General features: G+C 43.8%; 1 protein-coding gene across 1 annotated transcript in view; it reads left to right on the plus strand.

Annotated features, from left to right (window-relative positions):
* Positions 1 to 5,735: 5,735 nt before the first annotated feature.
* The window catches only part of PTPN1 (protein tyrosine phosphatase non-receptor type 1), a 66,026-nt gene continuing 45,533 nt past the window's right edge, over positions 5,736 to 26,228 (plus strand). The window contains 1 exon segment of the mRNA XM_079719334.1: positions 5,736 to 5,937. Within this exon segment, the coding sequence (XP_079575460.1) occupies positions 5,875 to 5,937 (63 nt within the window). The 5' untranslated portion in view covers positions 5,736 to 5,874.

Consider the following 26,228-nt stretch of genomic DNA (forward strand, 5'->3'; position numbering starts at 1 on the left):
AAAACTGGCAATCAGAGAGGGTAAGTAACCTGTCCAAGGGCACAGAAGCCCAAGTCCACCAGATTGCAGAACCTATGCCCAGAATCACTGTGTGTGCCACCAAAGTGTCCCCCCACCCCCTAAGCTGGAGGGTGGAGGAAGCAGTGGCCTCTGGAAACCCTCCTTTGCTGAAAGCATGGGGCCAGGTCTAGTTTCCAGCCTTGGGTCAAACTTGCCTGCTTGAAGTTTCCCTGCTTCAACCACCCCCTGTCTCTGACCCATCTTTCTCAGAACGCACGTGATTCCCCCTACTTCCCCCTGAGCTCCTCCCGCACCTGGGCACTTACTCTTGGAGGAGAGGCAGCTCCAGATTAGATTTATGTATTTATTCTTGTTTTTATTTATTTATTTTTTGTGTGTGTAGTACGCGGGCCTCTCACCGTTGTGGCCTCTCCCGTTGCGGAGCACAGGCTCCGGACGCGCAGGCTCAGCGGCCATGGCTTACGGGCCCAGCCGCTCTGCATCATGTGGGATCTTCCCGGACCGGGGCACGAGCCCGTGTCCCCTGCATCGGCAGGTGGACTTCAACCACTGCACCACCAGGGAAGCCCCTTGTTTTTATTTTTAATAGCTTAAAGTCTGAAATATTTTCTGGGAGTGGAGGGGTGGGAGAGTCTTCACAAGGATGGGGAGGGGCCCAGTGAGGATGTGAGTGAGGGGCTCCTGGGCTGCTAGCCTTCCTGTGAGTTCTCACAGTGCAGAACTCACATATATTCATAGAATTTCAGAACTAGAAGCAGCATCTAGAGCTAAACTGCTTTCAAATCCTGGCTCCACCATTTCTTAGCTGTGTGACCACAAGCAAGCTGAGAAACTCTCTGTGCCTCAGTTCAAATGGGGGATAATAATAGTAGTAGCTTCACCATGTTGTTGTAAGTGATAATTATTACCACTATTATTATGTCTTCATTGTTATTATTTGTTTAGAGTTCATGGGAATTCTTGGAGAGACTGTGTAGCATCACGGCTGAGAGCACAGATGCTGAAACCAGACTGCCTATTATCGAAATCCTACTTCCATACTTAGAGCTGTGCGACCTTGGTTAAGAATTTGACCTCTCTGGGCCTCGGTTTCTTTATTTGCCAATATTTCCATTGGACAAAGTGATTGGCTTAGAGATGACATGTGAGACTCAATTGGACCAATGAACTTCAAGGCCAGGACTTGTGCTGGGACCACAGGGAAAAGAAGCACTTTTTCCATCAGGGTTGCTGAACTGGCAGGATGTGAGCCTGGAGCTGCCAGGGCCATCCTGGTTACCTGGGGAGGAGAGTGAAGCTAACACAGAGGGAAGCACTAAGAGAGCAGGAGTAAGAGAGAGTCACGATGACATTGTTTGAGCCCTTGGATGCAGCTGTGCCTGAAGCAAACCACTTTTGGACTTCCCAGTTTCACGAGCCAGTGAATTCCCTAATTTGTGAAAGCTACTTTCAGTTGGGTTTTTCTCACTGGAAAGCATTCAGGCTGACACTAGGAGGTTAAGCAACTTGCCCAAAGCCTGAAAGCTGGTAAGTAGCAGACCAGGGTTAGAAGATTCTAACCTGCTGCACCCAGACCAGCATTCTGTATTTGGGTGTTCATTGATTTCACCTCTTTACCCATTTTCTCATCTGCAAAATGGGACAACACCAGGCTTGCAGGACTTCTGGGAAATATAAACTGGGAGGTCACACCTAGCGCTGTCTGTGGCTGGAGGCTGAAGCTCTGTGCATCCAGTTTTCAGTGCTGTGGGCCCGGGTTTTGCCCCTAGTCAGTTATTCCATCCCAGGGATGTCTTTGGCTGACCCCAAATCAGCCAACCAGTCAAGGCACCCAAACTTCTTTAGGAGAGCAGCTGTGACTCTCAGAGGGAAGGGCCACTGCCTTTCCGGGCTATGTGTCCTCACTGGTAGACAGAGCAAGCTGGATGACCCTGAGGACCCTGGAGGTCTGAGTCTATGAGGGAGAAAAAAGGCCTGTCATCTTGATTTCTGGAATCTTCCAAGGACTTGTGGCCCATCTGGGAATGACCTGTAGCTCAAGGAAGACAGCACTGAACCAAATCGACTTAATCTCTTTTCTTCATGAAGTTGACATTTAGTGGTAGAGATGGACGATAACACATAAAACAAACACATGACATAATACTACATGGTAACAGTAGGGAGAAAATATGTCCTCAAATGCCTGATAAGTTCTAAAAAGGAAAAAAGATACAGACTCACGGAACTGTTTATTAGGGGGCATCAGAAGGGGCCTCTCCGAGGAAGTGACATCTCATCAGAGACTACTTCAGTCTCTCTCTGAATTCCAAGCTCTTAACACTGGTCTATCTCCCAGAAAAAAGACCAGGCCGGATTTTTACCAGGAAGCTTGCTGACACTGCTAAGTTAGGAGTCGATGATCCATTGGAGGCTTGGTAAACAGCCATCCTTCTCTACTGACAACTCTTTAGGACATTTTAAAAAGTTTAATGGGTTATTGATTTGCTCCATTAGCTAAATCTGTGAAGAAAAGGCCCAAGAAACCACCTGAGACCATTCCTCAGGCAGGCCTGCCAAGAAAAGGTTTTAGCTATCATGACACATGGCCATGTGTTTATTTTCTAACCAGTCATCACTAAAAGATTCCCAATCACCACCATCACAGCTCTGGGGGATACCAAGGCTTGGCTGGTTCTAGGCCAGGACTTGGCAGAGAACTGGTAGAGCATGACAAAATGAAAGCCAAGCCTTAGAGAGCCACGGAAGATTCCAGCACCTCAAGTCCCTCCTCCCAACGCAATATCAGGGGCTTGGGACACAGACAAGAAGTCGAGGTCCCTACCCTCCTGGAGCACTATAGTGGGGGGGCAGGAAAAGGAAACAAGCCAACAAATAAAGAGGGAGATTTTAGAGATGAGCACTGTGATGCGAAAAACAAGGTCACCGGTAGAAAGTGACTGGGGGCTATTTTAGAGACCGCGGTCAGAGACCTATCTGCAGAGGTAACATTTGACCTGAGACCTGAAGGGTGACAAGATCTGCAGGAAGAGTGGTCCAGGCAGCAGGAACAGTTGGTGCAAAGGTCCTGAGGTAGAAACTCATTCAATGAATTAGAGGATTGGTCTAGAGTACAAGAAAAGGAGAAAGGTTGGGGAGGTGGGCCAGGGTTAGGACTTATTTGGCTTTCATTCTAAGAAGGATGGGAAACTATTGGAGGGTTTTACCTGCAAGAGTTTCATGATCCAAAAATTAAAAGCGCTCTCTGGCTGCTGCTATGTGAAGAATGGATATAATAGTGATTAGCTGATACCTGAAATTAGGGGTTTCATTCAGGACCAATATTGTGACAAAGTTTCACCCTCTGCCACTGTGGTAGGTTGAGTGGGGGACATATCTCAAAAAAGATATGTCCAAGTCCTATCCCACAGAACCTGGAATATAACCTTATTCAGAAAAAGGGTCTTGGCAGACGTAATTAATTTACGTATCCCAAAATGAGATCATCTTGGATTACCTGGCAATGCAAAATCCTCCTGGATTAGAGTGGGTCCTAGATCCAATGACAGGTATTCTTGAAAGAGTGAGGCCAAGGGAGATTAGACAGCTGGAAGAGGAGACAGAGGAGAAAAACCACATAAAGACGGACACAGACTGCATTTCTGCTGCCGCAAGCTGAGGAACAATTGAAGTCACCAGGAACTGGAAGAGGCAAGGAAGGATTCTCCCCTAGAGACTTCAGAGGGAGTGTGGCCCTGTCAACACATTGACTTCAGACGTCTGGCCTCCAGAACTGTTCAAAAATATATTTCTGTTGCCTGAAGCCACCACATTTGTGGTAATTTGTTACGGCCACCCTAGGTAACTAATACATCCACTAAACATACGTGGACTCTGCACGCACACACCCACCTCCACTCCTTCATCAAGATCCTGTGCATAGCACTGGCCCCACTCAAAGGCCGCTCCAGTCACTGGGTGGTACTCCCTGCAGGCATGAGGGCCACTTGGGCTCCAGATGGGCATTTGATTTATTTGCTTACTTAGGTCAGCCCACAGTGAGAAGAATGAACCAGCCTTGTTCTGTGCCCCCCAACAAGGAGCTCTGAGTTCTGTGAGTTCCAGATAAACTAGCCCTCAAAGAAACAAGGGCAGGAAGAGTACACGAACCTGGAGAGTCACTTAAATGGCTAAGACTTATATTAGGCAGCTTCCAAGTGTGGGGTTCCCAAACTTTTCACCCGAAGGGGCATCTTTTGTTAATTTCCCCCTCCATGGAATACTCAGTTTCTAAAGACATTGTCTATCAAACCAATTGCATTTATTCAACAAGGATTTACCTCCCATTTCCTATTATTTGAAGGTATATAATAATGGGGGCTCATATTTATTGATCCACTCACTAGACTGAAAGCATTATATATACTCTTTCAATTTTCACACCACCCTATGAGGTGGGTACTTTCATCATCTTCATTTTACAAAGGAGGGAACAGAGGCAGAGAGGGGTTAGGTAATTTGCCCAAGGTTGCGCAGCTAGTATTTAGTAGAGCTGCAATGTGGACTCAGGCAGCCTGTCTCCAAAGTGAGCACTCCCCTGAAGACTGGTTAGAATCCTGGCTTCCATACCAATGTTCAAAGGTACTCTGGACAAGTGATTTTTTCTCTCTGTGACTCAGTTTCCTCATCTATAAAATAGGAATAATAAAAGTGCCTATATTGTAGGGTTGTTGTAGAGATTAAATGAGAAAATGTACTTGGAATGCCAGGCACAGTGCCTGCCACAAGCACTCAAGGAATGAGCTGGAATTCAACACCGCTGCTCAGGGTAGGCTTGAGATGGGAAGACTGAACAGAGATGATTCTGTCCTCTAGGGTCTCTGACCCCATGGAGTTCACAATCTTCATATAATGACCCCGACCCAAAAGTGAATGGCTTAAAGTACAAGCTGCAGGAAAACCACCTGACCAGCCCTTCTCATGTGTGCTTCAAGGACCACAGGTATAGAATTAGCTGGGGTTACTGGTAAAAAATACAGATTCCTGTATCCGAATCCTTTGGAAGTGGGCCCAGAAATCTGCCATTATTCAACACTAATGCACCATGGAATTTGTGCTCCACTGAGTCCATTCTGAGCAGGACTTCCTTGCTACTTTGGGAAATATTAAAAATCATTCCAAGACCCCAATCCATTCATTTCTGCAGTGCCCAGGATAGGAGACCCCAAACGCAAAGTACATTCAGAGAGTGGTGGGCCTTCCCCAGCAGCCTGGTAAATCATGAAGCTCTAAGTTTCACGAAAAAAGGGTGGACATCTGGCCAGAGGCGGGAGCCTGGAAGGGGAGCATGTAACCGCCCCCCCCAACCTTGGAGCACTGAGGCCTGGGCCCTGGCGCTGCAAGAAAGATGCATGACTGCTTCAAGGTCACTCTGACTCAACGGACCGCGTCGATGCTTCAATTCAAGATCGGTGGCAGCCGGGCAAACCCACGCGCCGTGGGCGGGGCTCCCGGGGTCGCCTAGGCAACGGGCGCGCGCCACGCCCAAGCCCGTAGACCGGGATGGGAGGGGAGGAGGGAGGGCACGCTGCAAGATGTCTTCCCCCAGCACCTCCCCCGGCTCCGCCCCGCGGAACTGCTAGCCGACAGTCCTGAGCACTGATTGGTCCTTCCGCTTGAGGGGCGGAGCCCGCGGCAGCGCGGTGCGTACTTCCGGCTGCCGGGTTGACATGAAGAAGCAGCGGCGGCTAGGGCGGCGGTAGCGGCGAGAGTCGCGGCTTGCAGCAGGTCTAAGTGCGGAGAGCGCGACGCGGCCTAGAGCGGCAGACGGCACAGTGGGCCGAGGAGGAGGCGCAGCAGCCCCCCTGGCCCGCCATGGAGATGGAAAAGGAGTTCGAGCAGATCGACAAGGCTGGGAGCTGGGCGGCCATTTACCAGGTGCGGGAGCGCCCCAGAGCGCGGCAGGCCCTTCGCTTAGGCCTCGCGAACCTTCCCCTCAGACCCCCAGGCCCCGCTCTCCCTCTGGGTCCCGTCCTCCGCCTGGGCCCTGCTCCGTGAGGATTCGGTCCGACGGTGGCAGAGGCCGGCCGCCTCTCTCTTTGTCCCCCGGGTGGGCCTGCGTCTCTCCCCGGCCTCGCAGTCCCCTTTGATCCCCCACCTACCTCATATCCTCCAGCCCGGGTGACCTCTCAAGCCTGGAAGCCGCCAGTCTCTGCTCTCAGCGCGAAGCCTCGCACCCCGACCCCGCCCCCCTGCCTGTCCACTCTTTGTCCCCTGGGGTGGATAGAACACCCCCACTACTTCCTTTCTAGACTGGACCACCTCAGGCTGTCTTCCTTTGTCTCCCCGGGGGAAAGGGTTACTCCCCCCTCCCTCCTTTACATTTCCTTTCTCCTGGTCTCTGTGCGTCGAGTCCCAAGGATGACAGTCCCTTCCCCCTTCCTGTTCATTCATTTAATGGATCTGAATTGACGTGCCTCTTCCGTGCTAGGCGCTGCTGAGGCGCTGGAGGTAGTGTTTGCTGAACAAGACAGGCAAGATCCTATCCCCCGTGAGCTTAGAGTCGAATAGGGGGCAGTCCAACACATAAGCAGACAATTTCAGATGGGGACAAGTGCTATGAAGAAAACAAAACATAACGGGGTAGAGAGTGATTTCAGGGAGGATGGCCTGCCTCAGAGAAGGGGATCAGGGAAGATCTGTCAGAGGAAGAGATACTTGCTCTGTGAGCTAAGCCCTGAGAGCAGCAGGCTAAAGAGCTTTCCAGCCAGGAGGTCTGGAGTACCCACTCCACTGGGGCCAGAGTATTACCCCGTGTCAGGCAGGCAACAGGGGAGGTTAACGTTTTTACTCTCTCTAAAATAGCACCTTTCTCTCGATGAGCATCTTATCCTTTGGTCATGGTTGAGATGATGGTGTCTTCCCAGTCCTCATCTCCTCGTGGGTTATGGTGATTCATAAATAAAAAGTTCGGAAGGTAGGGTTTCTCTACATCATCAGATTAAAAAGATGAAGAGGTCTGCTTTCACAAGAGCTAAATCCTGTGAAGGAAATATGTGCTCCCGATTAAATGTCATCGCGGGGGTTGTAAGGATTAACCAAAACCACACTCGGTATTTTAAATAAACAATGTACAGAATAGAGAGATGTTGTTACTTGTGTAAAGGGAGAAGGCTGTTTTCGGCTTGTAGGCTCAAAAGGCAAATTGTGAGATCCATCAGCTGGTAGTATTAAAATCTATTTTGAGCTCCACTTAAAAAGGAAAAAAGCTTTAAGCAGTTCTTTGGTATGCTTGACTAACAAAAGCCTTTTTTTGGCAGGCTTGGTTTCATGTGGATTTTCATCAAGCTTATTTGACAGGATTCTTTTTACTTGCACTGTAATGTACATTAGCTTCTGATAGACTAATGTTTAGAACCACTCTAATCTGTATAAGTACGCTCGATCAATATATAAAATTTGTATTCCGTGTCTAGTCTCTCTGAGTTAATTGAATGAATCCCACTAGTGACTTTGAGAATGTGTAGACAAATTTTCTACATCAGATTGAATACAGTAGAGTCTAAAGTGGTTTTAAATGAAAAAAATTCTTGGTCTGAAGTGTTGGAGTTGATAATGACATACCCCATCACAAGTAGGGGTGGCCTCCAGGAGGTACTGGGGAGAATCTTTTATATTGAAGCTGACTCAGTTGGCAACAGCAAATTCATATTATAAAAAGTCCTGTTTGAATTTGATTACTTACAGTTTTAGGGAGGAGTGGGAGACCTGTCACCCAAGCACTGTTAAAACTATGTTAAGCAAGTCACTAGCATGGCGCATGGTCTTCAGTTAATTTCCCTCATCGTTCTTATGTTTGTCTACCACCTTGGAACCCCAGGAGTTGGTCGAGATCGCTGTATGTTGAGATTTCTCTAGATCCTTAATCGATTGCCACATTTCTAGAGGTGGTTTCCTTTATCTTAGAGAATTATCCATATGGGCTTTCTCACCTCTGCAGTACAGATACTTTTCTTTTACAAAATCTGAATCAGACGTTCTTTTCCTTCTTGATGTTGAAAGTGGCAAACTCTGGCATTTTTTTAAAAATGTAGAGTTCAAATGACCTTGAGTCTAAAGTGGCAGATCTTCCAAAGTGTGTGTCAATTTACGAAAACCATTATTTTTCAGGAATTCAAAGAAATGTGTTTATGGTGGGTAGAAAATGGAAGTTAAAAAAATTAATATTTTGTAGCCTGTCACAGTGAAGGCAGCCTTATACAGAGTCATTTTGAGCTTGCTTAGTCTATTGTGATTTTTAAAATAATATGTAATTTTTGCTTAACATATTGTAAACAAAGCAGTGCAGTTATTTCTCACTATACTAACTTCTACCTAGAACAAAAAGATGTAAAAACTTGGAAACAATTGGGAAAAGAACAAAGGATTAAGTAGACTTGAATGCCGGGGAATGAGGCGGCTTAGAAAACAAATGTTTCAGGCGAAGAGTCTCTGCTAGCTCAATTTGATAAAGTGAGCATAACTGTTTTTATATAGTTGTTAATGCTAATAGATAGCATAGATACTATTATTAGTATCTATTATTAGTATTAGTATATCTATTATTAGTATTAGCATTTAGGTCTATAAAAAGTCAGCTTTGATAGCATGTGTAGATGGCTTTAAAAAATTGTTTTCTATCATTTAAATGATTGTATGTCTGGTTTGAAAAGTGGAAGTAATACTTAGCAAGCCTGGAGTGCCCAAAAGAGAAGAGAGAACACAGATAGGGCAAAGGGATTGGTTTTTGGAGCTAGAATGAGAGAAGAGAGGGCTTGAATGAATGAAAATAGGAAAAACTACCCTCCATTTGTAGTTTAAGGTTTGGGTCAGGTGTTTCGCCATCTCTCTCATCTCTAATTCTTTGATTCTCTGACACTGTTCACTAATTTTCAGTATGAATGATTTGATTGTTTCAGATAAAGGAGATTGCAACAATAGCTTGTGACTTGAAGGCAAGATTTATTCTATGTTAGAGGCAGGCTTTGTAATACGGGCCACTCTTCCAATTGACATTTGTTTTTATAGCTGCTTTCATTATGAAATACGATCTAATGCCTGACTAGGTTAAAACCATGTTATAACAATAATTCACTAAAATTCCTTACTGCTGTATACAGCTTATTTTGTTACAGTCCAAGATGAATATTAAAATTTCCCAGTAATTTTTATATAAATACCATTCTCTTCAGAGAAAAACTGTGTTTTGTGCAGAGGAGAAAGATCTATACACTATGACTCACTTCACTTAAAAAAAAGAAAGACAAACGGAAGTGACACGGAGAGGATGGGAAGCTCTAGTCATCTTGAGTGACCCATTAGATCTAAATGTGCTTGTGTAGCCCTGGTTTGAGTGAACTAAATTTAGGTGTCTGATCACCACTTTGGAAATGGTGCAAAGACGTTTGTAATTGTCTGGACTCAGATTAACTGGGGGCACAAGTAGAAATAGTGGAGGGAAGAACTTTTTGCTATCATTATTTGTTTGACATCACTGGCATATTTATAGGAATACTTTGGTTCTTTTGGAAGTACGTCATAAACTATATCAGATGGTTCTGAAGAGTCAGCTGGGGGATAATGGTAATGCAGATGATTTTCGGTTGCCAGTTATCTACCATTGGGCTCCAAGGCCCCTCCAGTGCATTTTGCTTTTTTTTTTTTTTTTTTTTTTTTGGCTGCGCTGCGCTGCATGCAGGATCTTAGTTCCCCGACCAGGGATTGAACCCATGCCCCCCTGCATTGGAAGCGTGGAGTCTTAACCACTGGACTGCCAGAGAAGTCCCTGCATTTTGCATTTTAGCATGAATAGCTCCCCCAAACCTATTTAAAAAGATGCCTGATATTGAGTAGTGTAATTGAATGTATACTGAATTTCATGATAGAAATAAATTTTAAAATTTCCTGTAGGGATTTTGTCAGACTCATAACTCCTGAAATAACTGTGCCTTTTCTTTTTACCTTTTCTCTTTTTTTTGAGTTGTCTATTTTCTGATCTTTTAGATGGCAGAATCCTTTGGGCAGTTTTTGTCTTATGCTGTGCTTTTAATTGCAGGTACTTTTTCATAAGCCACCCTGAGCTCATGTGTATTTTGCACAAGCTGGCGTCCCTCCCTACAGTGTTTATGTTAATTTGTTCATGGTAACCAACTAATACTGACTACAAATAGTCTGGGCATGTTTCTTTGTACTGCCCATGTTTAGGAAAAGAGGAAGTCCAGCAGGGTCATTGTGTCCAAGACAATGTAGTTTGGTACCAGTCATTTGGTGCATGTTTTGAATATCCAGGAGTACTGGGGACTTTGGAATGGTTCTTGATTCCCTCTACCACATCTCATTGATTGGTCACTATGATGTCCTTCCTAGCATCCCAGTGGTCTAGGTTCTCAAATTTTACTTATAATACTGCTGTCATTTCTGGTTTCACGTTGCAGAAATTAATGAAACCAGAAGCATATTAATAAGGTCCCTCAACAATCTCTCCACATCTCCCCCCTGCCCCACTGTGTATATTCTTCACATTATCACTAGAGTAATTGTGTTAAAAACAGACCTGAGTCTGTCACTCCTCTGTTTACTTCTATGCTTTCATTTATCTGTCAGGTCCAAGCTCCTTGGCATGGCAGCCAGGTTCCAGCCATCCCCTCCTGTGTACCTTTTATTCTATAGCCACACGAGCAGGTGCAGTGTTCTCCAGACTCATCCTTCTCTTTCATTCCTCTGTACTTTGGCTCAACACTTTGTTTAGGCTGCCTTTCCCACTCATTCTGGCTTGCGCCTCACAGCTCAAATGTGTGCCCCCCTTGCACTGGATTTTGGCTCTCTCACTTGTGTGCTTACATACACCTTCATACCTATCTCTTTTAAAGCCCTGCTCTCATGGGAGCTGTTCCTTTGTATCCGGGTCCATCTACTGTAGGGTCCAAACTATGGAAGTCAGCTCTTCCATCTTTCTCATTCATCTTGGTGTCCTCTGCACCGGGCACAAAGTGCCTAAGAAACGTTGGGGTTGAATTGATTGTCAGCACTTTGCCCCAGGCCCTGACAATAGAAAGACAAGTCACAGTTCCCACCTCCCATTCTGGGGGAGGAGGAATGGTAGACACAAAAAGATGAGCCTGCATTAGTACTAAGAGCAGAGGCCACTCTCAGAGAAAACCAGTACAATTTGAGCCATGGCTTGATGAGGCAGTTTGGTATTGCCTGCTGTGGTGGCTTGGAAGAAAAGCTTGGATGCTTACCCAGTAGGAAACCCAGTTTGTTTCACAGGAACTTTAAATTTAACAACAAATCTGTACTTGGCCTGAGGCGAACTGAATAGGAAACTTGGAGGTGATATATCTGTCTCTCTAAGAATTATTGAATTACTCTGTTCTCATCACTCTTGACTTGTTCTCACATGCCTTCTAGAAGGGCTTTGCATGTAGCTGGTTTGTAAAATATTTTTTGACTGTGGGATTAAAAATATGGTTCTCCATAAAGTAACAACCCTTATAAAACCTGTGATTTCTTTTCGAAGTATAAATGGTAAAGGCAAACATTTTTGGCCTTTGATCAGATCACCCTTCTGGCCAAGAGAGCAGCTTAATCTTTTGCTTTTTCTCTAGTTAGCTCTAACACTAACTAGGCTGAGTGGGTCCCTTCCTTTCTTGGGGCTTCAGTCCCTTCCTGTGTAAAAATGATCCTTGACTAACTGATCACTGAGTTCTCGTCAAGTAATGAAAGTCTTTAATGTGCTCACAAAGAGAGTTTGGTGTTCCTGAAGTAATCCTTGTAACCACTGCGTACACTGTGGTTACTCAATTTTGTAAGGTGCGTGGGTGTCGGTGGGTACAGTTAGGCTCACAAATGTGTAAAAGTTTGGTGAGTATAAAGATTCAAAAGAATTGAATCTTTTTTTCCCAAGAGGTATTGAACATTTTTAATAAGTTGGGTTCATTTGGTTTAGTAATGTGGGAAAACGAGTGGCACTGACATATGAGTTATGCTTGCAGTTTTTCTCTGAGTAGCAATTGGGTGGTTTTTCCTGTAAAGATAGAGGAACTGATTCTCGAGAATTTACGAAAGATTCAACCCCAGCTAGGTACACAAAGAGTAGCTGCCCTTTATGTTGTAATTTTAGAAAGAAACCAACATCTGGTCTAAACTTCATTTGAAGAGCATGATAGTATACACAGCTGCCGCGTTTGAGAAGAAAGTACCTAAGGCTCCAGCATTTTAGAAATAATGCTTCACTTTGTAGAAGTGGGCTTCATAGTTTCCCAGCTCCTGCCCTCTCCTTCCTCAAGGCAGCTTGACGTATCACAAGGGTCTTACTGACAGTTTTGTAAATTTTGAACGTCTGAAAGCTAGGAACAAGACCATTTCCCATGGAAGATTCTTTTCCCCCGAAATAAATAGCCAAAGAAAAGTCAAGCCCCCCCAAATCAGTTGATCTTCGGAAGGTGGTACAAGTCACACTGCAGACAAAAATAACTACTGATAAATGATTTTCAGTTTTGTTTTGTTTTTTTTAAATTTGTGACCCGATTCAATTTGCAGTTTTGAATGCTTATGATTCTACCAACGCTGTTTGTAAAGTTTTACGGATACCCCATGGTAATTAGATAGAATTGGTGCTTAAGAAGTTCTACAGCATGGAATCACAAACGTGGCTTCTTAGCACAGGGACACTTAAGGTCCATATTTTTCTCTGGAAAATATACATATTCCCTACTACTCTTAATCTAGTAGTGTGCCAGGAAATTCTGAGTCCTTATTGAGGGTTAACTGCTTGTTGAAGCAAACCTTTGGGCTTGAGTGGACTTGTGTCCTAGGCTTCTTTCTCTTTTACTTGCAGAGCTTTCTTCCCAAAGACTGATTGAGGCACGTTTTCTTTTACAGATGAAGAAGGAAAAGCCTCGGCTGTGTTTGTGGCTTTTGTGGGCAAGCGACACCACTTGCAAAGATAAGATGAGCATAGCAAAACTAGGTTTCCAAAACTGTGTTTTTTAAATTTATTAGTTAGTGATTAGAGAAGGAAAACTCCCTTATCTCTGTTACTCTGTTATGAACCATTTTTCCCCTGACTTTTTTTTTTCCTTACCTAATGGCTTTGTTACTGGTGCATCTCTTCCTTTTGAAGAGCCTCATTTAAAAAATGCCACGCTAAGTTCCAGGGAACAGCTTAGCTAGTTTTTATTCTGATGAGTACTGATTACTCAGAGAATTATACACTACAGTGAATTGCTTACAGGAAGGTGAACATCAAGTAGTTACTCCGAGTAGTTGGAATTCTCCGAAGAACAGGGGGTTACTTAAAAATGTCTGCGCATGAAATCACTTCTGAATATAACTTCACTCAAGAGAACAAATAGGCAAGCTGCATTTAGCATAATACGGTAAATTAGCTTTAAATTCCCTCGGTGCTTAAACATTTGTCACTGCTATATTTATCTCTTTTAGATTTTGTATTGCTTCGCTATTCAAATAGTCAGGGCTGAGTTTGCTTCTATAAGGATAAAGGCAAAGTGTGCCTAACTGGGTCATAAATATTTGTGTGGCTCACTTTTGCACAGAGAAAAGAGGCCTCTAAGAAGATATTCAGGGGTGTTTCAGAGGGAGGATACTTTGTTTTGTGTGTTTTGTTGTTCTTGTTGTTCTGCTTTATTTTTACCCTGATTCAAAACGTTATTTTGACAGCATCTTACAGTTAAGAGCATTGCCATTATTGTTCTCCACCACCTGGATACCACCTCCCAGTTGCTGGGGTCTTTTGGATCATCCTCGGAGGTGGGGTGAGGGGTGAAGCAGAGTGGTGCAATATCAGGAAGTTGCATTAAAGCCACATCAGGTTGACAGGCACAAAGCCACATTTCTGGAGCAACCCCCAGCACACCGGGTGATATGGCCATGATTGAGGGTTAGCTGGTCCACATCTCCCATGAACCATCCTTGAGAATCCACATCCCCATGATGTACTGCGTTTTAATGTACCTATCATGGTACCATTTCTAAGTGTATTTAAATATTCCTTCATGTCCCACTAACAGTTTTTCTTAATATATCCTAGGAATATTAGTGTCATTAGCAGTATTTTATTTTATCTGTTCTTGTCATAGTACCCAGGTCTGCTACTGTCCCTTGTTTTTCTACTTACTGATAAGAATGCTTTTGAGAGTTTTAGTATTGAAGAGTGCACAGTAGCAGCTGGTAGGATTTATACTCATCGTTTCTTAACCACTCGTTTCCATCCTTTTTGAGCTTGAACTTTCCCCAGAAAACTTATCAAAAACGTAATCATCACGCAGAGAGAATCATGGTAAAAGTAGTTGAAGTTTAACAAACTAGTACCTTTTTTTTTTGCATGAACCCACATTTGTCAACTAAGCTTCCTTTTGCAACATGTTCCACTACTTTATGACAAAAACTTTTGTGTTTCCCAACAGCCTTTGTTCATTGGAAGATGTTGCTTTTGGAAGTAGGAAATAAACGGCTTGAGGAGATGGAGGCAAGCTTTGGTCTGAAGTAGGAGTCTGGTATGTCCCTAGCTCTCTGTGAGAAGCGCATTTGGAGATGGGTGTGGTCCATCATCTGAAATTTCCTATCCTCAGTTTGAGGAGGTGGTTACCGTTCTAACCGCTTAAGAACTGCATGGTACATGCTATTTTATCTACAGGGCAAAAGTTAGCTCTAATGGTTTCCCTTGTACTTGCCTTCAAATTAACAAAATGTCATTCTTTGGTAATGTTTACATGCCAGAAGGAAGAAAGGATACAGCTGAAGTTAAAGGATTAAATTGGCATCACACCTTTAGTTTTGTAAATGCTTTTAATGTTTGATTTTTGTAGGTTGATCATAAGGAAGTGTGATAAGTATGTTAGGTTATTTGTGGTTTGAGCTAATTTTAGTCTCTTGTTCACAGCTTGCTTTATATCCTTTGACATCTGCTTTCTAGAAAGACAAAGTTTGAATGTAGGACTCAGTTTATATTCTACACTTGGCTACATTTCAAAAAAATATTTTCTCAGTACTTTGGTAGTTGGACACTTTGAAGCATAGTAACATTCTTTTAAAAATCATTGATTCCTTTGCTTAGTGATGTCTCTACTTTTCCAGTAAGTAAATTAGATTCTTTCATAGAGGCTTGGAACTCTTGCTACAAGCCAGTGGCTAAAAGGGTATGGTTGATACTAGAGGATTTTTAAAAGAGTCTGACTGACCATGAGATGTACTGAAGCAAGGCTTTGATTGGCTGTGTACAGGAAACCTTCTCCACCCTGTCCCCTTAGTTGATAGAGCCTTTTACTCATAAAGGCTGGGCCTTTGTCTCAAAGCTTTAGTCCCAGGCTGCCCTGCCACCCACCCTTAACCAACTCCCCCCAGGGACTTGTGAGGTGATGGAAGAAGAGGACAGGGTTTGGGTTCTGGGTCTGCCTTCGACTGTTGTGGGACCTTGAAGGAGGTAACATTCAGGATCTGTAAAATGTGCTGATTAGACCACATAGCCTTACAGCATGATTGGAATCTAACATCCTACACCTACGTGGTCACACGAGGAGCCAGGAGACTGGGGCAACTTTGCTGGAAAAATGGGGGCTTCACATCCCACTCATGCTAGGTTTGGTAGCCATATATGTTCCATGATCCCCCTTATCTAAAAGTGAGACAGAACTTTAAATTTTCATATTAACTCAAATCAAAACTTTAAAAATCCATTATGTCCTTAAAAAGAAAAAAACACCCTGTGTGGGCATAAATCCATTATTTTATAAAATGACTGAATGCCACATTGATGAATGCAGTTTCCTTTGAAATTCTTCTCATGTCTAAAGAGGATTATTGGGTTTTGTAATTGGACTAAAATCTCCCATCCAAGGGAGAAAGGCACAGTCTGATCCATGTTCTACCCTCATTCATAATAAAACCCAATAACAGCTAACATTTATTGAATTCTGTTCTGTACCCCAGGCACTGTGCAAAGTGCTTTACATGCAGTACCATTTATTACACACCATAAATTGGTCTTTAATAGCAGGAAATGTTTTGGGAGGACAATTAGGTGTCAGAGCCTCGATGTTCTTCTTTGCCTGAGGTCTCCCATGTCCTGGACCCAGCTTTACAACGGCACTGTGGCCATGCTCACACTGATACACAACTGCAGGGACAAGGAATTGTGCTTCGCCTCCTGGTTGATTAGCACATAGGAAGAGAGAGTTTGTAGATTTTGACCCTTGCTCATATTTCTGACCTCTTACCTAGATGTCACAAGTTGGCCACCCAGTTATATTTTGCTTGGTCCACACAGTGCTTTAAAGAAAAGGGGAGTTTAAACTTTTGTCATAATTGATAAATCAGGCGAAATCACATACAAATCTGGATTTCTGGCTTCTCTTGAAAACTCTGAAGATCACGCGGCCTGAGCCCACCGTGGCAGTGGTCTGCTGATCTGAGGGGCACGTGTGTATCCTCCTCCCCAGCAGGTCCCCCGTCCTCGCTTACATGAACTACCCACAGCCACGGGACGCACTTGAGTTTGTAGCCTCTGCTCCAGACTGGGTGTTTTTCTTGGAGCTGTTTATTAGCATTAGAATTAAGGTGATTTTAAAAAGACGTTTAGGCTTGTAAGTAGTTGGTGTACTATCATTAGATAAAATCAAAGCAAGGGAAGACTAGCTGGAGATAGGGTGGCTAGTGTGAAAATGCCTGAGGAGGGAGTGCCCTTGACTTCAAAATCCGGGATAAAATCATTAGCCAGGTGCTTCTTTCCTTCCTGCCCTTGCCCCTTCCCTTGTCATCCTTATCCCCTTTCTGCTATTTTGAGGAAGTTAGAAGCTGCCACCATTTTTTTCCACCTCGAGCAACTGAGTGTGGCTGTATTTTTGTCCCATGTTCAATTATTTCCACGAACTATTTTTGATGACCAACTTGGAAATTAAATTGGATGGTCAATATGGGACTTGACAAGAAGAATGACTTGCTCAAATAAGTTTGCACTGAAAAATCTAAGAAGTAGTGTTTTTAATGACTTGCTTTGTGACCTGGTTAGGAATGATACCATTTGTCATGTGTCTCAATTCATGATTAGATGATTTCTCTACCTTATCCTCTCTATCAAGGGATGAAATAAATGATAGCCATGATTGGGGGGAAAAATATATATATGTATATATGTTACAAAGAATATGTGTGAAAGGTCTCTGTCCCTGTTCAGCGACAGAAGTACGTGTTATATTGTAGGAGATGCTATTCCTTTGGTCCCTCTTGAACATCTCTTCTTCCATAGAGGTATACTGTATATGACAAATTAGAACAAGCAATAGATAGGGAAGATTCTTTACCATTATAAAACAATCAGGATCCTTGTTCTAAGTTTTGTACCTTTTCCCCTCCTAAAGCTGAATCCCAGGAGGACAAAACCAACTCAGTGTTTTAGCACTCCTGAATCGTGTGACATGATGGCATTGGCCATTTAATACTTTTTTGTATATATGAAATTAAAATCAATAACTGGAGATCAGTTTCTCCATGAAGCTTTTCATCTCCCCTTTATTTCCTCTTCTGTTCTGCAGTGGTAAGCTCCTTTCAGGCAGAGTCCATTCACTCATTCAAGCTCATGAGCTAGGGGCCGGGCTCTGCTAGGCAGTGAGGGTAAGTGGTGAGCAGGAAAGACAGTTGGTCCTTGCTGTTAAGCTTAACAGTGCAGCCAGCAAAGGGGCTGGGTAGAGACAGTGCCAGTTCAGAGTGATGAGAGCTGTCATAGGCGTAGGCCTGGGTACTTGCGGACACTAAGGAAGAGGCATTTGGGAGAAGGAAAAGCAAGCGGAAGAGCTGTCAGGTAAAGATAGTCTATAAAAGTAATATCTAAGTGGAGATTCCAAGGGCAGGCGGGAGTGAGCCCCTTATGTTCTCCAGTCCCCTAATCTGGGTTCAGGCCTCCTTGCCCTTCTCTGTTCATATTAAGTGTTAAATTACCTAAGCTTGAAAGCATGGGAGCATATTTAACTTTCTTCCTCTTTGTTCTTAACCCTCTGCCTCCCATCCACCCCTTGCCCCTCCACGATTCATATGCATTGTCTCTCTTTCTCTTAATATATTTTTTTTTCCTCTCTCCCTTGCCATTACTTCTCACCTTGACTGTGATAATGGCCTCAGAATCCTTCTAATAGGGTGACTTAGTGAAGGCTACAATATGTCACTGACCTCATGTTGCCGCCGTGTAGTGAAGTCACCTGTGTAGGTGTCTTCTCTGGCAGGATGTTTGTGTTATCGTCTGTGCGTTAACAGTGTTAACGGACAGTGCGTTACACTTAGTAGGCAGGTAGTACAGTATTGATTGCAATGAAGTGATAGCTTTTATGTAAATAGTTTTATTTTTCTTATCCAGGTATTTATGCAGATACTCTTCAGTCCGTACAAAAAGCAGAATTATCTTTTATGACACAAAATGTTTTTTAAAAGGAGTCTTTAAGTATAAGCCTGATTCGGTAAGTACAAATGGAAAATATGTGGCTATCCCCCTGATTTGCAGATGACACTATAAGAAGAAAGGTCTTATTTATTCATTTTGAATTTTAAAGGATGTTTTTAATGGTGTTGGCTGGCTTATCCCATTATGTGGTCTGTTCATTAGCAGTTCTCTATACATAGACGGCTTTGTTCGAGTGAGTCTTTCAAATCAAGTACCTTGTAAAATAACTTAAGTTTACTGATAATTTATCCTAGTTTTAAATGACTAAGTGATAGGCTTTAATTTTTAGGCATTTTAACATTTTTGGATATGATTACATATTCTGAGACTTTGTGATTTAAACACAAAAATTATCATCTTGAGTAATTCTGAATGAGTTGCTGATTGCTGCCTGTTTTCCGTTCACATACTTACTAAACTCATTCCTTGCTGTGTCGGAGCAGTCAGACTTGGATATCTGCAAACCATTAAGGTTGTGTAACATCTTTTCTTTTTTCCTTTTTCTAATTCTGGCTTTGAAGATCATGTGTGGAAGTAGTACTGGATTCGATTTTTTAAAGAAAAATTGTTGATTACTAGTCATTACAGATTTGAAAAGGGAAGAGTTTTTCTTATCAGTGGAGGACAAAGTAGAGTAAAAGAAGCTTTGACTGTTTTTCCTTCACTGGTGAAGGAGGATGTTTCAATGTGGCTTCTGTTTTTGTTTTTCCTCCTTCCGGTTTTATTTTAGAGTCATTTACATGTCACTGAATGGATACTATAGAACATCCATAGCAGAAATAGATGTATGGAGTAGAAAAACAATAGTTCACAGGCCTCCCAACAGAGTCACTAAACATAGCTTTTTTTTTTTTTTTTTTTTTTGGCTTCATTGGGTCTTCGTTGCTGCACGCGGGCTGTCTCTAGTTGCAGCGAGTGGGGCTACTCTTCATTGCAGTGCACAGGCTTCTCATTGTGGTGGCTTCTCTTTTTGCAGAGCACGGACTCTAGGTGCGTGGGCTTCAGTAGTCGTGGCACGCAGGCTCAGTAGTCATGGGGCACAGGCTTAGTTGCTCCGCGGCATGTGGGATCTTCCCGGACCAGGGCTCGAACCCGTGTCCCCTGCATTAGCAGGTGGATTCTTAACCATTGAGCCACCAGGAAAACCCCTAAGCATAGCTATTAAATGGACAGAATATTGCAGGGGGGAAGCAACCGTTTTTAAGATGGAAGTGAATAAGAAAGCATTATAAAAATAGATCCTTAATAGAAGTCCAAACTCTGGATAAGACCCTGGTTCACTGATTATGCTTTGTCTTAGGATTGGAGGGGAGGTGTAGATGTGTGTGTGTTGGGGGTGGGAGTATGAATCTTAGAAAGGATTCCAGCAGGCATTCCCGGTCAATAAATTGCCTTTGGGGGAATTGTTTAATTACTTGCCTGTATCATGCTGGTCATATTTTAAGTGGGCCCCTCTGCATCCCTCCCTCTCCCTTTAATTTACCTGGCTCACAACGTGTCCTCTTTTCCACAGCTGCTGTCGCCCCTGGGCCACGTCAGTGTTCCCTTGGGCAGTCCATCCACCATCCTCACCTCCTCCCCTGGAAATTTCATGTCCCTCTCCTTTTGCCGTCTCCTTCCCATAGGGCGCGCCCTGGCCCTTGGGATCTTTTCTGCCTTTGCCACCTCATTAGACTCAGACCTTTCACTCTCCAATCACAGCCTCCTGTGCTTCCACACTCCCTCACTCAGTTACTTCCCTCCTCTGGGTTTACTCCTCCAGCCAGATTTCCAGCTGCTCCTTTCCAGCGCCAGTCCTCCCTTCCCTTCTTACGCGGCCGGTCAGTCCCTTGAAATGCTGCCTCTCCAATATCCCCGTGTAGCCCTTCTGCCCATCTTTTTTTTTTTTATTTATTTAATTTATTTTTAGTTTTGGCTTTTGGTCTTTGTTGCTGTGTGCGGGCTTTGTCTGGTTGCGGCGAGCGGGGGCTACTCTTCTTTGCGGTGGCCTCTCTTGTTGCAGAGCACGGGCTCTAGGCGTGCAGGCTTCAGTAGTTGTGGCACGCGGGCTCAGTAGTTGTGGCGCACGGGCTTAGTTGCTCCGTGGCATGTGGGATCTTCCCGGACCAGGGCTCGAACCCGTGTCCCCTGCATTGGCAGGCAGATTCTTAACCACTTTGCCACCAGGGAAGCCCCTGCCCATCTTCTTGCCATCAGCATACCAGACCAGCTCTACCTGGACCAGGCCAGCCACCTGCTTTTCTCTTCCTGGGCCCAGGCCCCTAGGTGCTGCTGGAGAAGAATCTCCTGGTTTTGCAGATTGAACCACTAGAAGGAAGTCAGGTCCGTAACCTCAGATCTGTCTCCCTCGGCTCCTGGCTGGCAGATCTGAAGCTTGCCTGTCATCCTTTCTGCCTCGTTTCTCTCACAAGGAAAAAGGAGCCTTTGTTCCTGTCGAAGGCAGCCTTACATCTGCGCTCTTCATACCTTCCCATCCCACCTGCTCAAGGCGTCTTGCACCAGTAGCTTAGTGTTTCTTTTAGGTATGTGTCCTTAGCCCTCCCTCTATGTTACCATCTTTCTTGAACCATTTAAACATTTTCAGGCTTCCTCCGGCTGCGACTCCCCCTCTAGTCACTGCTCTCCAGCTGAAATGTTTGAAATAAATAGGTCACTGCGCCCATTGTTCACCTCCCAGTCACTCCTCGACTGAGGGAAGCTAGGCTCCACCCTGCCACGCCACTAAAATAATTCTTCACTGGGTCACTGTTAGCTTCCTTGTTGCTAAAGCCAATGGATTCTTTGCATCCTTATCATAACACCATTTAACATGGTTGACCTCTATTTGCTTCTTGAATATTCTCTAACTGCAGTTTCCATAACTCTCTCTTTTCCTTTTTCTTTCCTTTTGTATATTCTCCTTTTCTAGCTAGTTAGTCCCAGCTCTCACTCTTGGGCTTCTCTGCTCATCTGCTGGGGGTCTCCCTATGCTGCCACTTTCATCTGACTCTGTTCTTCTTAGGCTGTTTCAGTTGTTCACCCAGAGGTAGAAACAGCCCTTGAATTCAGAGTGGGCTCATAGACATTCTTGCACTCTGGTGTAGCTTCCAAAACACTTTTCGTTCCTGAAATGTAAGGCTCCCTGTCTCCCACAGGGCCTTTGCGTATACTGTTTCCTCTGCCTGGAACAGTCTCCCTCACTAGTTCTTGTTCTTCCTTCCAGTTCCATCTTAGGCATCCTCTTTTAGGATGCTTTCTCAGATTTCCCCAGGTAGGTGCCTCTTACAGGTCTTCCCATGGCCCCTGTACTTCCACTTTCATAGTACTTTGTGTGATTATACTGTAAGGATACCCATTGTTCTGTAGTTGCCTGTTTACTTACCTATTGCCAAGTTACCTGTCTTAAAAGGGGCAGGATTGCTTTTGTTTGCGTCATTTCTGTCTCTTTGATCCAATACAGTGCCTGGCATATAAAAGTACCCAATAGGTAGTTCCTGAATGAGTAGATAAGCTATGCTATTTGGGTTCATGAATTGGAAATGGTTGATAGGGAGGCATCAAGTGTATAGTATTGTGCAAACCATGTGTTACTGACCCACCATCAACTTAGCATACATTTTGCTTTCTCTCTCACCCTTTATGTTATGTGTGGAACAGCCCCCTCCCCCATTGAAATTAGAAGCCCTTCTGAGCGGGAACTGTGTGTCATTCTTGGTATCTCCCGCCAGTGCCTTGAACGTAGCTGAACTTCATTTCAGTGAGCCTAATCCCAGATAGATAGACACATATACAGTAAGTCCCCTACATACGAGTGAGTTCCATTCTGAGAGCGCATTCGTAAGTCCAATTTGTTTGTAGGTCCAACAGAGTTAGCCTAGGTACCCAACTAACACAATCGGCTGTATAGTACTGTACTGTGATAGGTTTATAATACTTTCCACACAAATAATACATAAAAAACAAACAAACACAAAAAATAAAGAAAACATTTTTAATCTTACAGTAAGTACCTTGAAAAGTACAGTAGTACAATACAACAGCTGGCATATAGGGGCTGCCGTTGAGTGATCAGGCAAGAAGAGTTACTGACTGGAGGAGGGAGAGGAGGTGGGAGATGGTAGAGCTGAAGGATCGTGAGCAATAGGAGACGGAGGGCAAGCTGCAGTTTCACTCAGGCCTCACGTGATTGGACATGCAAACGCACATTCGCATCTTTGAAAGTTCGCAACTTGAAGGTTCATATGTAGGGGACTTACTGTGTACACTCAGTGGAACTAAGTCTCATCTGTAACCCATCCTTGTCTTCCTCGGCTGGTCCTGCTTCGGGGCCGTGCACAGCCCATGCCACTCTGGAGGGGCAATTTCCCTGTGGTTTCTTAGTTCTTGTGTTCCAGCATGCTGGCCAAGTATGAGAGACGTCAGCGGTATGAGAGTCTCCCTCATTGAAACTTCATAGGTTTGGTAGCTGGGACTGACCAATGCTGACAGGAAATAGAGGCATTTATTAAAAGCCAGAGTTGTCAACTTGCAGGATGCAGAGCTCTTGTTAGCATATGATTTCATGGTTGGTTTGGTGCTCCTCTATGAAAGTAAAGAACTGGGTAAAAATGGCAGGAGCGTGCTTGGGTCTCTAAAGTTAGATCCCTTTTCCTAAGTAATTTGCCTTTAGAGTTTCATTTGTTTGGAATTTCCTGAGATTTTGATCTTGCCAGAAAGTTTCCAGCAAAACAAAATTCTGGGCAGGTGAAGCATGTGCACGTGAAACGAAATCATTGCTTTCGTTTTCAACTCTTTTCTTAACATATTATCCTTGGTTCAGCCCTGAAGGTTATTCTATTTTTTGTGGATCTCAACTTTTCTCTCATCTTCTGGTTCTTTCAAAATGAGCTGTATTGTTTGAATGGAGAAGAGGAGGAGAGGAATAAAAATAAATGTAAAAGCTTTGTTCTTGCCTAGGCAGGCTTGGCTTTATATTAGTAGCTTGGAGCAGAATGACATGTCTAGTCTGGTGAAGAAGGGATATTTCGGGTTGGTTTGGCTTCTTGTGGGTTTGATTTTTTTTTTAAAGGTTTGTCTTTTAAACCAGAATTTTTCTGTGAATGTAATCAAATTTAGATAAACGCACTTAGTTTCACAATTTGCAGGGCACATTTCTGTTACCTGTGTTAAACACGAGTCATTGTGGTGAATGACTTGGGTCAGGGTTGTTTCTCAAATGAACTGAGATCTGGCATGATTAAGTGGTCACAGAGCAGACCTGTAACCCAAGAGAATTCTTTTCTTCCCGGTCCAGTGTCCCTTCTTTCAGACGTGCTGCTTTCCCAGAGCCCTAGGAATGCCTTTCATCAGAGTAGCCGTGATTAAACGGAATAGAGGTTTCCTGTTGGACTGCAGCGCTCACCTGCCTTCATTCTGTTCATCTCAGAGCAGAGGTTCTGGATCCTCAGTGTTACTTACTGAGATTTTTTTTAAACATAAAAGTGCCTTTAACAAGTTTGAAGACCAGAGGTAGAACAGTTGAGAACAAAGTAGAAATAGTGTTAAAGACAGAGTTGTTGGCAGGAGTCTTGCGAAACGTGTTGAAGATGGTATGGGAAGCGGCCAGTGTGTTGGTTTCACACCTACTCGTATGGTCCCCGTGTTGTAGTCTGTGTGTTACCGAGTCCCCACCCACCATCATCCTCTTTGTCTTGCTCTCCCCCATCCTTGCTCCCCCTCCTCACCACCCTCTCCCCCCATGGCCACCACAACCACCACTAGCAATTACCAACACGTTGGATCTCGAGGCTGCTTCCCTATAAGGATGTGGGGCAAGTGGGGTTGGCCATTGACGTCGTTACCAAGCTCTGTGGGCTCTCTCACTGTGTGCCTCGTGACGTTTGATTGGCTGCAAACTAGCAATAAACTGCTTCTTCTGCTATCTAATCTGTAGTTGCTTTCTATCTCTGTATTTAAGGGTACATCTATAATCTGCCAATGCCAGTTGAAGAGGATAGATGATAGAAGCAACCGAATGCTTAAGCAAGTTGGGAGAGATGCTGATAGACAGCCAGAAAACTACAACAGCCTGTAAAACAGAACAGGCTCAGTTTGTGGCAGAATTCTGTGTTCAAGAGTTTTGTTTTTTGTTTGATTTTTAATATGCCTGTTTTGTCCTTTTTAAATTGATAGTCTTCAAATAAAAAGCTACGGCCAGTCTTGTTTGTATGTCATGGAGTCCCTGGCTGTGAGGCTCAAAGTTTATTACTATCCAGAGTGTCCCCTTAAATCTCTTTGGGTCAGTTCATGGGAACAATGTTCAGATGGACTTTTCTGGCTGGCAGAGAGTCCACTGGTCACCAAGCATGAAAGTACAGACAGTCCCTAATACATAAATGTGTCTGCTTCGAAAGGTTGAAAGTTAGCTGTCTGGGACTCTGAACATATTTTCTGTAGAATCAGTGCTATGAATGGTGGTTAAGTTCCAAGCTTACCCTGGTACCTATTTAATCTGCAGTATACCTGAAGTATTCCTATTAATATCATATGTGATTTCCCCATAAAATTATTATATATGATGATGATTCCTGTATATAATATTTAATATTATACATAATAGTGATTTTATGAATAAAAACCATTCTGGGTTCCATCTGGGGGGGTTGTGTGTGTGTGTATGTGTGGGGCGTGGCTGTAGGTGTGTATTAATACATCCCCTTCTCATGCAGCCTTGCCACTGGAAGTGGTTTTTCTTCTCACCTCCAAGTAATATGGACTCTCATGGATTTTGGAGGAGAGGCTGGATTCAAGGATGCAGCGGGTAGGTTAGCGCCATGAGGAATAGATTAGGCTGGCATTTCTGGGGCTAGAGAACAATGACAGCTCCCAGGACACTTCTTGGGCTTGGCTGTCTCTTCATTACCCCCTTTTGTCTTCTTCTGGGGTCCCCAGGCATTGACCTTTTTTTCCTTGGTTACCGTTTTTTTTTTTTTTGCTTGGACCAGGGTTTTTGCCTCTGGTCTACAACTGAATTTTCTATCAGGGTCTCCTGCTTTTGAAATAAATGTATAGTCTTTTTGAGGTTTTCAAAATTAAATGTTGTGGCAGAGTTATCACATGTTAATTTTGCTGTGAGAAATTGTAGAATCCCAGATGACTGATCTTTATGATCTTTATAAACTGCACCTGTATTTCCATTTCATTCTCCTGTGTTATATATCACATTGCAGAAAATAATAGCTTTTATAATTAATACTGCCTCTCTTGATTATATTTCTTATCTAAGATTTGTTTTCAGCTAAGACCTTTTCATGACAGTACACAAAACCGTACAGCGCACTTCCTACTTAAATCCTCTGAAACTGTCCGCAGCAGTATTTCAGAGTCCAAAATGACTTCTGCCAGGAGACTGGATAAACCTTTGGGTAGGTGGTCTCTGTGGTCTCTTATGACTTGATTTGTGCTTCACCTGGTACAAAGAAATCTTTTAGGGTAAGGACAGGCTGCATTAGCTGGTCATAGCAAATGGGACCTCGGAGAGCATCTGAATGGCACAGCAGGCCTGGCCCTGGCAGCCTTGTGATAAAAGTGTTTGCCTCCAGGGCCATCATCTCCCATAAATATCACATTCCCCTCCCTGAACCCACAGGCACCCAAGTTGCACCTCATTTTTGTCCACAACCAAGCACTGCTGAGATGCTGAGGCATTGGGCTCTTAGCTGATGGCGATAGTTGGTCTGGGTGTTTCCATTTAGCAGTTTGCTGCTTTTAAACTAGCTTGTGG

This window comes from Hyperoodon ampullatus (assembly GCF_949752795.1).
Source record: "Hyperoodon ampullatus genome assembly, chromosome: 14".
NCBI classification, from domain to species: domain Eukaryota; kingdom Metazoa; phylum Chordata; class Mammalia; order Artiodactyla; family Ziphiidae; genus Hyperoodon; species Hyperoodon ampullatus.